Here is a 13,603-nt window from a genome sequence, read left to right as displayed (position 1 = left end):
CTGTCCGTGCTGCTATAAACTGCAGCGTCCTGGGTTGTGCGCCCCTCCGCAGCGCTCCCAGTCCTGCCTCCAGGTCGGGGCACGTCTCTGCCCTTTGTGCTTCTAAAACCGCCAGCCGCTCCCAGTTCGCGCGCGCGACTCCGCAGCTTGGGGTTCTGTCCCAGGGACTGCAGTTCGCGTGTGCGTGACTCCGCAGCTCGGGGTTTCCACCCCAGGGGTTGCAGTTCACCGGCGGGACCCGGCTCACCGGGTTTCCCTCTTGGAGGCTGCAGTTCGCGTGCGCGCGACCGTCGCTCTGGGTTTCTGTCCAGGGGGCTGCGGTTCGCGTGCGTGTGACCCCGCCGGTCTGGTTTTCCACCCCGGGGGCTGCCCTAAAGTTCTTTCCCTTCGCTACCGGTCTGCGAGTCTGTGCCCCGTCCGCAGCGCGCGAGGCTGTCACTCACTGGCGGTGCAGGATCCCCACGGCCAGGCACCCTCCCGCTGCCGTTTATCCTCCGATATCTGCCCGCAGAATCACGGCTCTCCACTTCGTACCTCAAAACCAACCGCCTGCGATATTCTGTTTGTAGAGATCCAGATCTTCTTACATCTCAGGCTGGTTTCGTGGGTGCTCAGAGTGGTCTGGTAGATATCCAGCTCAATTCCGGGGACCATTTGAAATAGGGTCCCCTACTCCTCTGCCATCTTTCCCCCCTCTAGCTGGCAATATTCCTACTCAAGAGTCAGGGTGTGATTCTCAAAGAGCCAAAGAAAAAAGTTTCTTTGCCGGAAAGTATCAGAGTACTATGTTGCAACAGACTAGATGCCTGGAGCACTGGTTCAAGAGTTGAACTTAAGGAAAGATACCTGAATCCCTGGACAGGAGAGGAATTTAAATAGGATTATCAAGGTGGGAATGGTGTGTGTGAAGTCCAGTCCTCATCCAAGTCATGTCACCATACAAATGTCAAAAATAAATCCCTACTCAGTCAGGGAGATTATTCGAAAAGGTTATTGTAATAGGTAGAATGCTCTGACCACAAGATATGTTGGTATCTCAAAATCAAACACAAAAAGACTTTTCTCTTGAAGTGCCAGCAGGATCTTTGTGGGAGAGTGGGATAAGCTTTTGGGATTTAGGAGATGACATGACCACGGTAGTTTAACAGATGTTTTTTTTTCCTGTGGTCACCTTATACTCAGAATGAGTCCTTAAGAGAGGATGTTCTGTGTTGTTTTGCTTAAGCTGAGAGCTAGCTAAAGTTTAGGGGTCTGTGGGGAGGAGATAAGCTTGACTAAACTTTGAACAAGTCAATAGGTAAGTAACGGGCATTTGTGAACACTTGGCCAGAATTAATGTAAAATCCTTTTGGGTTTATGACAAATATATTGTTAGATCAGGTTCTGGAGAATTCCTTTTAGATATTAGTAGATTTACCATATCTCTGTAAGGCAGTGAACTCTTTCTAGATATTGGGGATAAACTTAGTTATATTGCTCCTGTTCCCAAGGGGCAGAGATCCTAGTTGAAGTAGAAAATATATTTTTGAAAATGCTAATATCAAAAAAGTGGTAAAGACTGTAAGAGCTCCACCTTTTCAGAAGGAAAGCTGAAGCAATTGGGAAGATTCATGGAATAGATAAGATTTGAATCTGGCCTTGAAGAACTTGCTTGTTGGGATAATGAGAGGGAAGTATGGAGTGGGCAGCAAAATGAATACACTGTGGTGATGTAGTATGATGTGCTCACAGTCAGTGTGTTCCAAACCAGTTTGTATGATGCAGAGGCTATAAAATTAAGTTAGAGTCTTAGGTAGAAGTCACCTGGTGGTGGCCTGAAGTATTGAGGCTTTTTATTTTAGGCAAAGGAAATCAGAAAGCTGTTTGAGTTGGATAAAGTAGAAGTATTAGAAGTGGAAAATGGATGGGAGAGTGTTGAGATCACTTACTATTAAGGTAGGTTAGGCATAAGGTCATGAAGGTCTAGAGTAGGATAGTGGTTCTGAAAATGGAAAAGAGGCAGATTTAAGGACATGCTAAAGAAGAGTCAGCAAGACAGTATTTGGCAGACTGGGGGAAAAGGGAGGTGTCAAAGAGGGATCCACTGTGTACCTGTAAGATTAGGAAAATGGTACCATTGACTCTTGAAGATATTTTTTTTGGCAGGTTGTGGGGGAGGTTATGAATTTAATTTAATGGATGGAAGAGATGGCCAACAAGAAGTTATAGATGCAGTACTAAAGGTTAGGTTGGAGATGATGATGATTTGAAAATTACCTGAATAGAGTTGACCAGGTGAACTTGCAAATGTTCTCTTCTGTACTTTGCATTTCTGGAACAAGAGAGAATCTTGGGGATACCCATATTTGAGAAGTGGGAGGAGGATTTGAAACTAAAAGGCAGATGAAGCATGACCAGAAAACCAAGAATAACAGTGTAGTATAAGGAGAATTCTACATAGGTAGGGATATGGTCAACATTGTTGAATGCTACATAGAGGTCAAAAATAAGGACAGAGAAAAGACCATTGGATTTGTGTGCTTCTGGAGACTTGGAGAGAGCAGTTTTAGTTGAGTGATAGATGGGAAGTTAGTCTAAGTTAGACTAAGATGGTGGTATGAAGTGTATTCAATATTGTAAGATTTTGTGGTTAGGAGAAATATAATTCTCTCGGTGGTAGCAAGGTTAGTGTTAATAGAACAAAGTTTTTTGATAGCAGGGACTTGGCAGGAGCCATTGAAGGTACAAGAAATAGGGAATAATCCATAGAGCAAAGTTGCAGAGAGGAAGTAGGGAGACTGAATCAAAGTATTGCTTTAACCATAAAAGGGAGAAAAGGTAACTTGTCATTTGAGACTGAGGACAAGATAAAGGAGGATAGGTGGGATATATAGAGATTTTTGAGAAGTTTGAATTAAGATGTTGGGGATAATGACATTTACCTTGCTCCCTGCCTCACTGAGATTATTTTAGGAGATGATCCGAGATGGGAGGATTCAAAGCATGGAATTTGTCTTCAGGAAAGCAGAAAAAGTTTAGAAAGGCTACTAGAGAAAGTTTGGTAGGAAGTTAATAAAGGAAAATGAGGATTCCTAAGCACCTATGCGGGTTCCACTGAAGGGATATGTTGGCAGATATTTGGGTTATCTGGCTATTTGGAAGTTAGAAGGTAAGCTCTTTGGAATGAAAGTTAATGGAATGCATGGCATATATGCTATAACTAGGGGTGTGTGTGTGTGTGGATCCAGTGTATTTCTTTCATAGATTAAAACAGTATTACAAATCAAATTATACCTTTCAGATATCCCATTTAATATATTGCTGAATATCTATTGGTACCAATATCTATTGGTTGTAATATTGTAGAAAGTTATTCAAGTATCAGAAAGGTGGTTAGGGTGAACCCTGGGATTTCCTTTTAATAGTTGGTAGGTTTACATAGTGTTCTTTCTTTATTTTTTTAAAAAAAGATTTTAAAGTAATCTCCACACCCAACATGGGGCTCCAAACTCATAACACCGAGCTCAAGAGTCACATGCTCTACTGACTGAGCCAGCCAGGCACCCCTACGAATAGTCCCTTAGAAATCTTAATTATAAGTAGTACTGCTGAATTAAAAGAAGTTAACTCGTCCCCCCATCCCAGCCCTTTTTTTTATCCCCTTGTACTTAAAGGCTTTTGAGGTCTTAAATAATCAGAAAGGTTCTTTGGATTTTGTAGACTAAATGTTCAGTAGAAATATTAATGTTTGACTTGAAAGTCATAAACAGACTTAACAGATGTAGCTAATACCTGATGCCACATACAGGTTTGGTACACAGTTTTCCAAGGATAGTGCCATAAAGAAAGGTGCTCAATAAATAATAGATTATTATCACTCTTGGATTTTAAATTGTAAGTGCTCTCAGGCAGTTGCTTAGCCCTGTGTAGTACTTAGCATTGTGCCCTTAACTAATAGAGACCTTTTTCCTGATTTTTAAAATTGGCTCATAGCATGAAGGGCTCAATATAAGACACTGTGAGTACTGATAAATCGTTGTGATGAATGAAGCCTTGAAATTAGTTAAAAGTGAATCTGTGAGGGAAATTTATTAATTTGCCAATAGCAGTATTAGATATACGGAATAAGCAGACAGGGCTCTTAGTCACTTTTTTAAAAAGCTATCTACCTGTTTGTTTTTGACTAAGACAGATGGATTTAAGCTTAGGTAGTAGAGAAATTAATGTTATGCTTCTAGATGACAACCACTTGGCAGCCATAATCCATAAACTGGATGAACATCACTTTTTTTCTTTATACTTTTTTGAGCACCTTAATTTTTTTGAAATTAATTTCTTTTTTTTTTTAAAGATTTTATTTATTTATTCATGAGAGACAGAGAGAGAGAGGCAGAGGGAGAAGCAGGCTCCCAAGGAGCAGAGAGCCCGATGCGGGACTCGATCCCAGGACCCTGGGATCATGACCTGAGCCGAAGGCAGACGCTCAACCATCTGAGCCACCCAGGCGCCCTGAAATTAATTTCTTAAAAAAGAGATAGTGATTACTTTTAAATGGTACTTGGTATTGCCTTTGGATGACACAGTTTTAGACTTTTAGTTAAGTAATTGTGAGAGAAGATTATGTACATTATTGCGTAACTCTGGCATTATTTTTCCTTCCCTCATTTGTATTCTTCATCGCAGCCTTTAGATCTGTGCTATTCTATATGACCGCTTGTCTATTTAAATTTAAATGAATTAAGGTTAAATAAAATTAAAGATTTAATTTCTCAGTCACACTAGCCACATTTTAAGTGCTCCCTAGCATGTGGCCAGTGGATACTGTATTGCCCAGTGGAGAGTGTATTTCTATCATCCTAGAAAGTTCTTTTGGAAAGTTGTACTCTAGATCTTTAATTACTAATGATGTCAGAAAAGTAAATGTCAGGAACTTGGAATAGATACTTGAAAACTCCCCAAACCATAGAATTTATACAAGTTCAATCCTAACAGCTTCAGCCTTCTCAAAGTTTAATATTACTTCTTTAGGATAGGCTTTATATTTAGTTTTGATATTAGGTCTTGTTCAGAGGTCATTCTGATAATAATGTAAAACGGAATAAAATAGTTGTGTCAAGAACTATCTCTGCCAGATTGTTTATTTAACAGGTTTATTGAGATATAGTTGATAATACAATAAAATGTGCATATGGAAAGTGTATTTAATAAGTTTTGATATATATACCTCTCACGAACCATCCTCATAGACATAATATACCTGTTACCCACAAGTTTCCTCATGCCTCTTTATAATCTCTTCCTGTATAATCCCTGTTCTTTTTTACCCTCTTTGTCCACCTCCAGACAACCACTGATCTGCTTGCTGTCACAATAATTTGAATTCTCTACAATTTTATATAAATGGAGTCATTCAATCTGTACTTCTTTTTTTGATCTGACTTCTTTCACTCTGCATTATTTAGAGATTCACATGTTATATGAGAGTCCATGTTACATGTACAAATAGTTCATTACTTTGTATTGTATGGATATATCACAGTTTGTTCATCCATTAGTTTGTTGATGACATTTGTGTTGATCCCAGTTTGGCCTTATTTCATATAAGCTGCTATGAACATTTATGTATAGGTCTTTGTATTGACATATGCTTTTATTTCTCTTGAGTAAATACCTGGGCATGGAATGGCTGGATCATATGCCAGGATGTATGTTTAACCTTTTAAGAAACTGTCAAACTCTTTTCCAAAGTGGCTGCACCATTTACCTTCCCCCCCGAGTAGAGTGTGAGTGTTCCACTGGCTCCATATCCTTGTGAATTCTTGGTATGGCCAAACTTTTTAATTTTATGTGACAGACTGTTTTAATAAGAAAAGACTGTCCTAGTAGAATTATTTCTTTGCTCTTGCAACTTTTTGTATTTAAATGCTGCAAAAATAGTATTTTGTTTGTGAAGACTTTAAGACAGTCTTCTATAGAAGATTCATTTACTCTTATTTTTGATAGTATTTGTTCACTAATGCTGATTTGAAACTCATTTTATAGGAACCATTACATTTCCTTTCTTTTTACTTACATATTTTTCTTTTTTTGTTCTAGCGGCCCCTTTGTTGCTTTATGCAAACAGACGGGACTTGCGATTGGTTGATGCTACAAATGGCAAAGAGAATGCTACGATTGTAGTTGGAGGCTTGGAGGATGCAGCTGCGGTGGACTTTGTGTTTGGTCATGGCTTGATATACTGGAGTGATGTCAGCGAAGAAGCCATTAAACGAACAGAGTTTAACAAAACTGAGAGTGTACAGAATGTTGTTGTCTCTGGATTATTGTCCCCTGATGGGCTGGCATGTGATTGGCTTGGAGAAAAATTATACTGGACAGATTCTGAAACAAATCGGATTGAAGTTTCTAATTTAGATGGATCTTTACGAAAAGTTTTATTTTGGCAAGAGTTGGATCAACCCAGAGCTATTGCCTTAGATCCTTCAAGTGGGTAAGTTTTGTGCAATGTACAAAGCCTATTGCATCTGTTTTCTGTCCGCTAGCATAGACAGCCCCCCCAACCCCAAGAGAAAAGAAAGATCAAAACCAAATTTTGGATTCTTTGAGCTTCTTTGTCAAGTAGACTTGAACGTGGGAAATTATGTTGTGGTCTTAAAGTAAGATGTTTCTGTAAATATTGTAATAATTGTGTTTCTAACATCACTTATGGGATAGCCAGACATAGAGTTCTTGGTTTGTTTTCTGCATTAAATAATTATGAGAGGATAATTAGAAGGCAGAGAAGAAGGGATGAAGACCTAACAAGTGTTTGATAGCTCAAGACAACATAAAAAAATCTTACGGATCTTACAACTGTTAGTGTATATGCAATCGTTTTGTTATACTAGTATCTTTTTATTAAACTCTGAAGTATTATTTAATATGTCAGTATTGAATGAAAAATAAAAATTAAGTTGTTAAAGAACTCATTTCTAGTTAGTTAAGCATATATTTGCTGTAAAGGTTTATTTTCTAATGAGAAGGGAAGCTTAAAGCTATGGGTAAATCCCATTAGAAAATGTGAACTGTGTCATGTTACTATGCTTCACTTCTGCTATATACCATTCCTTGATACTTGTTTATTGAATATGTTGTTATGCCAGAGTTTGTCATGGTAGATAACTAAACATTAACCTGAAATGAGTTACTCATAATTGTTTAAAATGTAAAGATAAGTAACCTGCAAATAACCATTTTAACACTTTGTTTTCTTTGACTTTCAAGTATGTTGGAATGCTTTAAAACACATTTATAGAAGGGAGTGGATTAATAGTATGTAATAGAACGTGAGGAAAAATGAAAGAAAGGTTTATGTGTTCCTTTGTCTTGATATCAGGCCTTATTTGGTGACAAAGTTTAAAGAAGATGCCATGTTGTAGGAAAATTAAAAGATTTGTCTGTCCATGAAAGATAATGTGGGCAACAGTGTAGTGAAACTTTAGGGTGAGAAGTTCTGGAACACCCACATGTATAATTTATATAATATATAAAAAATTATATATTTTTTAGAGGGGCATTAAGAAGTATCTGGTAAAGTCAGATGGTCTTTTAATAAAGCATCAGAAAATATAGTGGCTCTTGTGGTAGGAAAAAGGGTTGACTGTCCCAAGGAGGTCAGAGATATTGGATATGCAGTAAACCGTACTGATGAAAAATTGGGTTGTTGAGAACTTGCAGGATATTTTTGAGAAATGGAATCTGTGTTTTGCCAACAAAGTTTGAGTCGCAGAGAGTATTGAAATGTTTGTGAGGTTACTGCTTTATAGAACACGGGGTTTTGGTGCTTTCAGTGGTCATTAGGGAATAGTACTTTGGAGAAAAGAGATATTTTTTTTTAAAGATTTTATTTATTTATTTGACAGAGAGAGAGAGAGAGAGAGAGATCACAAGTAGGCAGACAGGCAGGCAGAGGGAGATGGAGAAGCAGGCTCCCCCCTGAGTGTGGGGCTCGATCACAGGACGCCGGGATCATGACTTGAGCCGAAGGCAGACGCTTAACTGACTGAGCCATCCAGGCGCCCCAAGAGAAATATTTCTTAAAAAAATTGTTTTTGACAAATTTAATCTTATAACTGTAAGGGCGATGATGGCAATTTAGCCAACTGTCTTTTAAATAGTATGTTCAGAGCTCTGCTTTTTGTACTCTTGTTGGGGAGAGGGGGAATATCTTTAAGGATTTACAGTCTAAGGACAGAAAACTTGGATGAGAGAACTTTTCCTTCTTCAAAAGCATGTTTATTTGTATTATATAGTATGTATGTGGAGAGAGGAAGAGTGTTAAAGGGAGTTGGAAGAGCCACAAGAGCTCCTAAGGAGGATGGGTGGATAAAATTGCTTGATTACCACAATTCCAGAGCAGCATCTAAATCATTTCTACAAGTGATAATGCTTTTATGATAGTACATATTCAAGGGAGTTGAATTTATAGGTAATTCTTGACTGTTCAGGATCTAATCATCTAATGATTAAATGAATCATTCTCATTTCGTGCCCTAAACTAATGAGCTTTATTTCTGGGTGTCAGGTCTGATAAGTGTCTTAGGAAATAAGTTTACCATATTATTAAAAAATACATTAGAGTTTCTGTGGCTTTAGTTTACCCATGAAACTTCCCAGTATTGAAGGTGAGAAACTGCCAGAGACTCAGCTGATCAAGAATATTACTGGAAGAATCAATAAAAGTGTGCATTAGAGTTTCTGTGGCTTTAGTTTACCCATGAAACTTTTCAGTATTGAAGGTGAGAAACTGCCAGAGACTCAGCTGATCAAGAATATTACTGGAAGAATCAATAAAAGTGTGCATTAGAGTTTCTGTGGCTTTAGTTTACCCATGAAACTTCCTAGTGTTGAAGGTGAGAAACTGCCAGAGACTCAGCTGATCAAGAATGTTACTGGAAGAATCAATAAAAGTGTGCTTTGAAGGTAGAAAGTAGTATTTAAGCTTCTAAGGGATGATCATTGAACACTATTTTTCTTGAGGCCTTAAGTTTTGGTCAAACAGTGAAATATTTTTTTCATTATTTTTGATGTTTGTGGTTTGTGTTGCTTATGTGTATGAATGTGTGTGTAAATTTTCCCTCTCCCCCCCTTCTTAAAATCTTTTTTAATTTTTGGAAAGTTATGTGTCATATGGCTATTTTTAAAATTACACAACTGAAAATAAATAGAATGCAGCCAAATGGTATACATTTTGGTATTTAGCATGATGGAGTGTAAAATTATATTTTAAACTCATGCATTTAAAAATATATTCTGTCAGTCTTCGGTGTTGATCTTAGATTTATGTGGTTTTACTGGAAAAGTAATTTTAGATTGAGTACATCACTTATCAAACAGAAGAGATGATTTCCAGATTTATTTTTGCGGGGAGAAATGAAGTTTACTTTCCAGAGAAAGTACATGAAAACAGTGCTGAAGAAAAATGTAGGCTTTATCAGAGTTCCAGTATCCTGGGTTATAAGGTTCAGAAGAGCTGACTGAACTCTCTCACATCAGCTTATGTAAAAGGAAAGCCATTGAATGACTGGTATTGTTTGAGCCCTGGGAACTAGTGCAGACATCTGTGTGCTTTCGGATGTATGGAGTTCTTTGTGTAATCAGTCCATTTAGACTGAAGGAAGATTTTTATTTCCCTCCCTAAATTTGGCCTCTGTTAGTCTGAGATTTTTTTTTCTTGTGAGTGATGGCAGTGTAGAATTCAGAATAAGGAACAGGAAAACGTGTGTATAGAAATTGTTCCAGGAGTGAATAACCATAGTTATAGGAAGCAGTATCCTTATAGTGAGAAGGTAATTCCTGACTATTTGGCTGCTGTACTTGTGGAGTTTCTTAGTCTGTTCCACAGCTACTGTACTACTCTTAGTGATGTTGAGGGCCCCTGTTTCAGGTACAAATAAAGTAGTTTTAAGGGGTTTTTGTTTGTTAAGGATCTGTTCCTATTCCAAATTCTTTTGGATATTTTTTAAAAAAGTTAAACTTTAGTGATTCAGTCTGAAGTGAATTCATACTGAACAGCTTTGAAAGATACTTATTTTTAAAATACATTTTTATCATCTTTAAGAATAATATTTATAACACTAGAGTTCTGCTTTAAAAATGCTTGCAGAACTAACTCAATGGAAAAAATAATGTATAATTTCCCTAACAATTATATACATATAATTGTCATACCTTGAGTATGTTTAGAGGTATTTTCTACACTGGTGTGTTCCAGATGACTAAAATCATTCCTACCACATAATGGTGTTCAATAAATATTTTTTGAGTGACTGGACCTTATACTTTCTTTCATAATCCTGTTAGTTTTCCTTGTTAGAGGAGAAAGTGTTTTCTAAGCAAATACAAATTTTAGCATTATCTCATGAATTCTACCCCAGTATGGTTTTGATTACAGTTGTTTATTTAAAACATATTTAAGATTTTTAGTTTTTTCAACTCAAGTTTTCAAGATAATAGAGCTTGTTTTATGTCACATCTAGCTCTCTTATTTACCAGCAAGTCACTTCATTCTTTTGGACTTCAGTTTTCTCATCTCTAAAATGAGGATGCCTTTTAGTTTTGAAATTAAGTTTAAAAAGTGAGGTATTTAAATATCGATTTTTAAATTTTTATTTTACAGTTAACACATTATGGACATTATACAAGTCCCTAATTTAGGTATGCTACACTTAGAATGTGTTTCTGCGGAACAGATTCTTAAAATTTTGTTTCTACTGCCCTTATTGTATAGGTCATCATACTCAACCTCTTTTTATGGCTCTTTGACCCCTAAAACCAGTTTGCTGATTCCACTGGATGTAAATTAGAAAATACTTTAAAATGTCAGAAGATTCTTTTTGTTTGAAGAATGAGAACTGTAGCCAGTTACTTTCAGGCAGATTATATAGATTCAATATAGTTTGGAGGTGGGGTTTTTGAGATTATCCCAAATTTAAGAGCAATGTGTTAGAAAAGCCACTAATCCAGGAAGTCTGGATTAGTGGCTTGGCTTTACCAGCCTCTGGGATATGATTCAAGGCCCTTGAAAATGGAAAAACAAACAAACGAACAATTTTTTAAGAATAAGTAAGTGTGTGTATATATGTATATTCTTAAATGTTAGTGTAGGGTTTTTCCCTTTACTTAAAAAACATCTTAACCCTCATCCAATTTTTAGTTCTTTATATCTAGTGATATCTATTACCCTGTCTTAGACTGAGTTGTAATTATGTAGTCAAGTTTTTTTATGTCCCATATCTCCAGGCCCACTTTTATTGAAGGAACACTGAAAGGGAATATTTGTAGTATAACTAATGACTTTACCTAGCCCTGTCTCTTAATAGCTTTGCTTTTTAAATAAAAGCTTTCCTTGCTTGCAGCACTGACCTTTTAATTCAGCCTTAGCAGAAAGAAGAATGAAATTTTGTGAGATTCAAGAATAGGATACCTTTAATTGAGTATTGGCTCTCTGTATTTTGGTGATCTTATGTACCCTTGCTGTATTCCACTGTGACTGGCTCTTTAGAACTGTAGTTAAATTAGTTTTGACTGGCACCAAGTATTTGTGCCATTGAGCCTTTAAGATTTTGGAAGGAGGAGTTTGCCAGATCGCTAGTTTGTGAAATAGGAATAAAATGGTTGTCTTTTTTTTTTTTTTTAAGATTTTATTTATTTATTAGAGAGAGAGCGTGCACGCACAAGCCAGCGGGAGAGGCAGAGGGAGAAGCAGACTCCCCTTGAGCAGGGAGCCCAACGTGGGGCTTGATCCCAGGACTCTGGGATCATGACCTGAGCCGAAGGCAGACGCTCAACCGATTGAGCCACCAGGTGCCCCTAAAATGATTGTCTTTAGTATTTTTTTGCAACGTTTAATATTGATACTGTATTCCTTTTAGAAATTCTTCTCTTAAGACTTCCTGATTTTTATACTGTTTGGTTTTCCTACCACTTGGACCACCCTTTCCTTCCTTCTTCATTAGCTCTTGAAATACGGAACAGTTTAAATAAAGTACATCATTTTCTTTATTCTTTCCCTGAGATTATATCAATTTCCATAGCTTTTGCATAGAAGCAGATAGCCAATTATCCTAAAATATAAAGTTTCATACTGGACTTTGCTTTAAAAGCACTGGTTCTGTGTATGAAGGATCTTGCTCCAAACTCTCAACAACTTAACAGTTTTGAAAAATGTCTTGGTAAACTGGGGAAGCCTATTTTCTACCGATTAAACCCTAGAACTGAGAGGGAATCTTGAGGATCTTATAGCTAAATGCCTTCACTTTGTGGCTGAAGAAAACCAAGGCCTTGACTAAAATAAGAGACAGCCAGATTCTTAGTTGAGATTTTCCAGTTCCACATTTGGTGCTTTTTTCTTCATGAAAAGTATCTTGCTGAAGCAATGTGTTTTGTCTTGCAAATTGAATTACTTTAAAAATGCAACATGATAGCTTTATTTAAAGGAAGATTTTGTAAATTCTTTGTTTTTAGATTTACTCACTGTATCAGTTTCTTATTTTACCATTGCTTTTTGCATCCACTTAATCCATTTGGGTTCAGTTTCCTTCTGCTTAAAGTATGTTCTTGAATATTTCTTTCAGCAAAAGTTGCTTAATAGTAAACTCTTGGTCTTCATCTGAAAATGTGTTTAATTTACCCTCATTCTTGGATGATAATTAGTTGATGATAGAATCTGGGTGATAGTTCTTTTCACTCAGTTGTTGGAGGGTATTATGATTATCTTATTGCTGTGAGAAGTCTGGTATTTCCTAATTATTGTCGCTTTGTAAATACTTTGTTGTTGTTTTCTGGTTTTGATATTTTGCAGCATTTCCTACCCTGTGTCTAGATGTGGCTCTATTTTTATTTATCCTGCTTAGAATTCGTGTTTGTAGAATCTAATCATTATTGTTATCCAGTAGTTCTAGAAACAAATTATGCATTATTTCTTACTTTTCCTTCATCATCCTTAGATTCCCTTGGAACTCCTGTTTGATGTATGATGGACTGTCTAATTTTGTGCTCCATGCCTCTTAATCTTGCTTTCATATCGTCTCTCTATCTCTCTTGGCTACTATGTGGTTATTTTTTCACTTGTCTTCCAGATAACTAATTGTTTCCTCAGGTGTGCTTAATTTTGCAGCTTAATGAATCCATTGAATTTTTAATATCAGTGACTATATTTTGCTCTTCTAGAAGTTCTTTGTGCCCCTCTTTTAAAAGACTTATGATGAGAAAATGTCAGCTTACATGAAAGTAGAATAGTGTATCAATAATTTTAGACTTAGAAAAAAGTTAGAAAAATAGTACATAGTTCTTTAAGATAATATATATTATATAATTAATTAATATAAGATAATACAATAATAAGGTAGATAATATAGATATAAATTAGGTAATAATATATAATATAATAGTACATATATATTATATATGTATATATGTATATAATATATAAGATAATAAAATAGAAATATAGATAGATATAAAATAGATAATAATATAATATAATGTAAAAGTGCATAGTTCTAAAGTATACTATACATAGTATAATTTTCACCCAGCATCTGTTAATATTAACATTTTATTTAACCATAGAACAGTTATCTAG

The 13,603-nt window shown here is 36.3% G+C and overlaps 1 protein-coding gene across 1 annotated transcript in view; it reads left to right on the top strand.

Moving 5' to 3' along the window:
* The window catches only part of LRP6 (LDL receptor related protein 6), a 171,342-nt gene that overhangs the window by 16,851 nt on the left and 140,888 nt on the right, over nt 1–13,603 (top strand). The window contains exon 2 of the mRNA XM_006733076.3: nt 6,076–6,469. Within this exon, the coding sequence (XP_006733139.2) occupies nt 6,076–6,469 (394 nt within the window). The remainder of the gene's footprint in view (nt 1–6,075; nt 6,470–13,603) is intronic.

This window comes from Leptonychotes weddellii, chromosome 5, assembly GCF_054177405.1.
Source record: "Leptonychotes weddellii isolate Sample4059 chromosome 5, ASM5417740v2, whole genome shotgun sequence".
In the NCBI taxonomy this organism is placed as follows: Eukaryota; Metazoa; Chordata; class Mammalia; order Carnivora; family Phocidae; genus Leptonychotes; species Leptonychotes weddellii.
Note: the sequence above shows the minus strand (reverse complement) of the source record. Positions and strands in the feature narration are given on the sequence as shown.